The sequence below is a fragment of the Dermochelys coriacea genome, chromosome 6 (genome assembly GCF_009764565.3).
Source record: "Dermochelys coriacea isolate rDerCor1 chromosome 6, rDerCor1.pri.v4, whole genome shotgun sequence".
NCBI lineage: Eukaryota > Metazoa > Chordata > Testudines > Dermochelyidae > Dermochelys > Dermochelys coriacea.
The window spans coordinates 82,932,652-82,937,835 of NC_050073.1; the positions used below are offsets into that span (position 1 = coordinate 82,932,652).

Sequence of the window (5,184 nt, forward strand, 5' to 3'; positions counted from 1 at the left end):
ACTGATTAAACAGTCCTGAATCGAAACAGTGCGGATTTTGTCTAGGTCCTTTTCAAGCATAACAATGCTCTTTTCAACTCCCAAGACAAAAGGAGGTTTAAGGAGCCATTCTCTGGGAGATTCTTCTAAGATAACCCCATCCACATGGAAGACAAGGTGGCCAGCAGCTGAGACAAAAAAATGGGGGGTGGGGAGAGAAAGGAGGGAAGAGAGGGGGGAAAACAGGTGACGAGACAGGGCCATCCTACGTGCTCCATCCAGGCCACAGGAGCCCGTCTGCACTGCACTCTGCACCTCACTACGCCACACGTCCTGACCTCACAACCCGCACCCGTTTCCTCCCTGCGGGCTGGGCCCAGAGCGGGGTTTGTGGGCTTTGCTTGGTGCATCTTTTCAGGGGCTTGGAAATGATCAAACTGACGATTGAAAGGGGGCATTCGCCGCCCAACTCACAAGGAGAGTGCCAGGAGAGAGGGGGCCGGGCGCAGCTTGGAAATCAGAAAATAAGTCTCCTGAGAGGCTAATTTCTTCATCCAAAGCCTACTAGGGTTAGAAAACGAATCTGGGACCTGATCCCACTCAGTCGAAGTCAGTGGTCTAACCCCCCTTGACGTAGAGTGGAGTTGAATGAGGGACCTATAGGGTACATCATCGGGCGCTTCTTAGGTTAGACAAAGCAGACACACAGGATCAGAATGAATCCCACATTGAGCGAAATCGGCGCAGTTTCTAGGATCGTGTTGCTTTGCTGGAAAGTTGCCGCTGTGCAGCGCTTAATGCAGATAACTGCACTCACCGAGCGGATATTTGGGAGGGCTGCAGCCTCGGAGTGAAATCAACAGCAGGTGGTTCAGTTCTGCAGACGTTTTAAGGCGCATCTAGCATTTTTAAATCAATCAAATGATTTTCGGTTGATGGGTTTGTTATTTCAATGGGTATTTAGCTTAAAGACCGCTGGATCCTGCTCCTGTCTACCAATGCTTGTGGGGAAAACAATCATTTCACTCATTCATACTGGAAAATCCCTCCATATCCCTTTGCTCCAATAGTATTAACTGAGCAGCCTCACTGGTAACGTATCCTTCATGTAGGATCTGATACAGTTTGAAATCATGGTAAGCGAAACCCATGTAGGAGAAAACTGGCCAATTGTTTTTAAAAGATAGAAAAGGTGTGGAGGGGAAGGAGGAGTTCTTTCCACATACCCATCCTTCTCTACTTGGACAAATTAAATTGCGCTTTAATTCTCCCTTAGCTTGTCAGTGCCGATTCTTTTAAAATTAAGATTGACCCTGTTACAACTGTCCATCGGCAGAGCAAAGAGGAGAGGTTTTAGGGGTAAGCAGCCACAGCCACGCATTTTAACTTCTCTGGCGGCTCTGATGTGAAGCTCTTCTCTCTGGCAGCTAGCCTCAGCCAACTTGTGTAGACGACGTGTATCTTGCTCCGTCAAATATGTCTCTATTTTCTATGCAAGAGGTATGGATCCCTTCTGGGCCATTTACTCAGACAAAGCTCCGGCTGAAGCGAAAAGGGAGTTTTGTCTGAATCAGGACAGGGCTAATATTCCAGGAATCTTTCCCAAGATTCTTGGTAGGGCAAATGCTTGTGGCTGAAATGAATAAATCCAATAGCATAATACCATTTGTATGTTACAATAAGATGTATTCGTTTGTCCTTAAAAGACATTTTCAAATCTCTGGTTAGCAAAGGGACATGAAGCAAAGGAACGCGCACTTATTTTTGGTCATTCTTTCCGACTAAAAATATTACAAATATACCGGGAGCTGTAAGTATAATTCTGAAGATTTGCTTGAAATCCTGAGACGCTATAGCCTGGATCCTGTTTTGAAAAAAATGATGGAAATTGGTTAAAAATATGTCTGTGCAAATGTGACTGAATTGCAGTAGGTATTATACTCTGTAGCTTGAAACAGAGATCGATAAAAACCTAATCGGGAAATAACAAGCATTTAATACATCAAAGCAACATGAGACCTCATTAGACTCCAAAAACAAACAACAACAAAAACAACAAAAAAACACCAACAGCAAAGCCCCAAGTGAATGTACAATAGACTCATTTTAAAAGAGATTTTTTTGGGGGGGGTCAGGTATAATAGAGTCATCGGGTTTAAAGTTAGGTGTTTGTAGCAAACTCTGTGTGTTACTGAAGCGTGAGGGTCAAGTATAATGACAAACGTAATTTATTTAGCACATTTAAGAGAATCTTACTCTTCATCACACAACAATTAAGCTAAAGATGAGCTCGAATGTTCAAAAAGATACTTGTCCTGGCGGATTTTATTTGCCCCAAAAAATCGGTTTATTAGTCACTGGAAGAATAATCTATTTTAAAATAAACTATTTTAGGTGCAAACCACTATTGTATTTATTTTACAAATAGCTTTTCGCATGGCAACAGGAGTCGCATAGGATTTACAAATATTATGGTTTTCTCATCCACCCTCTAAAACGGATGCCCCAAAAGGAAAACAAAACACATCCCTGGCTAGCCATGCTCACAACGTGCTTTAATAAAACAAAACAGCCCTAGGTTGCGTCCCAAATACCAGTCTACATTGATGTGGATTCGCCTCCCTTGTGGATCCACCTGCAGTTTCATCCCAGAATCTTGATTTAGGAGCTTGGGGCAACGAAATTCGCTTGATTCTTGATCCCGCCGCCCTTTCTCCCCTCTCCCCCCCCCCCCCGCCCCAGTTTAGCTCAGGAAGGTTAGGCAGCATCACCAGTTCCAGGAGACTATGGCAGGGTGTGCTAAGTGCTGGTAGGCCGGGAAGAGGCTCAGGGCAGCGGCGGAGCTGGGCTGGAAGGTTTGGTACCCTTGGATTGTGAACGCAGTTTGTGTGTTGCAGCCCAGCTTGTCCCGCGCCGCTCCCGCTCCCGGGCTGGGGGTACAGCTCTGGCACGGTTTGCCATCCCTGACCAGCACTGGCACCACGACTCTCCTGAGCAGAGGGGGCTGGTTGAGTTCGGTGCTGCAGGACCCTTCCGTTTTAGCCCTTTTCATTTTGTACCTGTGGTTCTGGAACCAGATCTTGACTTGGGTGGGGGTCAGGCTGAGCAAATGGGCCAACTGCTCCCGTTCCGGCGCCGAGAGGTACCTCTGCTGCTGGAACCGCCTCTCCAGCTCCAGGGTCTGTGCTTTGGAGAAGAGCACTCGCCTCTTTTTCTTTTTCTCAGCTTCCGAGCCGTGGGGCGGGTGCGATCTTTGGGTGGAATCGGGTAAACTCGTTTCTGGACCGCTCTCATCGGAAGCTGGGGACAGCAATAACAGTGGCAGGGTTAGAGGGAGAGCAAGTAGCCGCCACTAGCAGGATCAGGTACCTATAGCCCCACAGATAAGATGGGGAAGGGATGCTGGTGTGAGCAAGGTGCTTTTGGGTCATTCTGATTGGAACAGTGAAAGTTACCATTGTTTAAAAGCCCGAAAGAATTCTAATAGGAATCAGGAGATTCTATCTAAAATCCCGATTTGGGAACAAATTAAACCGAAAAGACAGGATTGCCTCGCTTTTCCACGTGTCATAGCTGTACCGTGTGCAAGATCGAATCTCTGTATACAGTATGCACAATATGTAAACCCTGCAGAGGTTAATATAATCTGTATATCGGTATGCCGTAAGGTTATTATAACAGCTATCATGTTTCTTTTAATAATTGCTGTTCCTGTATCTCTTTTCTTCTGCAGCTCCGTTACTTTAATACGAAGCATGGTTCGGGGTGATACGTTCATTTTTTATGATACATGCACAGACCTTACACAATCTATAAAAGTTACAGCTTAATAATAAATACACGGATTCTTGTGTAGATGCGTATTTCTACACACTTGGATTCTATTAGGCTACATACTATTTATGTTTTGTACATGGATTCAGACTGAAAATTGGAGCACGTGTATTATTAGATTTGGAACCCCTCCATTACATATAGAATTGCAGCAAGGAAAAAGAAGGACAATTCTGATAAACTTTAAAGCTTATGGTGTGTATCTATGTGAGCATTTACATACATATATATGCGTACAGGTACACCTATATATCTTCAGATCTCATGAGCTATATCTACCCATATGCCCTTAAGCGTGTTGTCAGTATTTTCCTGCTGTTTTATTGCTGCAATTCAACCAGTGTTCTCCAAGAAATCCAGGCTGGCTCCTGCGGAGTGTTGGATTGGCCCCGATAAAAAAGGTATGTTACGCTTGCGGTGTCCTGTTTATTTCATACTCACACAGATAATGGTTTCTGTCGCTTTCGATCCATTCCCCGTACGGCGAGCTGGCGTACTTCTCTGACGGGTGGCGATCCGAGTCCTGCTTGATGTTGTTAGCATCCTGCTCCGGCAAATCCAAAATGCTCCTCACCGTAAAACTGATCCTGCCAGCTGTGGCCATTGTAGGGTCGGTCGCCTTTGCCACAAACTCCCTCGGAGCTACAAAATAACGGCGCCAAGCTACGCGGGAACCTGCGGACTCAAGGGGATGCTCGCTCCATGCCAGCCGAAGCCCGAATATTAGTGTCGTTTACAGAGGTGTCCTGTTTATATAAACAGTCCTCGCCACTGCAAACACTGCCCGCTTTCAAACCGTCCCTGTCTGGGGGCTGCTAAGCACCTGAATTAGTCAAGTGCTAAAGCTCTAATGGGAGTAGGGGTAACCCCGCCGAGAGAATAACCCGTTACCTCCCAAAGACAGCAGGAAACGGGCTTCATCATTACATATTCTGTCTGATTAGCCCAAAGTGGGGACAGATAATGGTAATTGTTAGCAGTGAATAACATCTTGGGTGGTATGTGGTGACCAACAACCGCCCCCCTCCATCCACCACCATCGCCACCACCGTCCCCGCTAGGCGCAGGAACATCCCCAGAGCTTGGCCAGCCCCCCGCCCGCCCCCACCCCAGGCCGGAGTTTGTTCATTGTCGGTTTTATTCCTGGCCTTCATTGGGCTCGCAGCACACGCAGCTAGAGCCCCCAGGCCATGGCAGGTTTGCTGAGCCACGGGGGGCTGGTTGGCACCTCCAGCCGTTTGTTTCCACTAGAAAAAGGGGGTCGTTCTAGGAAACGGCTTCACTCCCGTCAGGGATCGATTTGGGCGTCTGCTCCTGCTTTTCCAGGGGCTCGTGTAAACCTGGGGGCGGGGGGGGGGCGCCAGGTTCCCG

General features: G+C 47.1%; 1 protein-coding gene across 1 annotated transcript; it reads right to left on the reverse strand.

Annotated features, from left to right (window-relative positions):
- Nucleotides 1-2,721: 2,721 nt before the first annotated feature.
- NKX2-8 (NK2 homeobox 8) lies at nucleotides 2,722-4,860 on the reverse strand. The gene is made up of 2 exons (XM_038406531.2): nucleotides 4,255-4,860; nucleotides 2,722-3,279 (listed from the first exon to the last, which is right to left on the reverse strand). The coding sequence occupies exons 1-2, from the start codon at nucleotides 4,415-4,417 to the stop codon at nucleotides 2,747-2,749; spliced, it is 696 nt and encodes a 231-aa protein (XP_038262459.1). The 5' UTR covers nucleotides 4,418-4,860; the 3' UTR covers nucleotides 2,722-2,746.
- Between the last annotated feature and the right edge of the window lie 324 nt (nucleotides 4,861-5,184).

Coding starts and splice junctions, on each gene's coding strand:
- NKX2-8 (XM_038406531.2), bottom strand. CDS start 4,417: ATGGCCACAGCTGGCAGGATCAGTTTTACGGTGAGGAGCATTTTGGAT. Junction 3,280..4,254: donor CGACAGAAACCATTATCTGT/GTGAGTATGAAA, acceptor TGCTGTCCCCAG/CTTCCGATGAGAGCGGTCCA.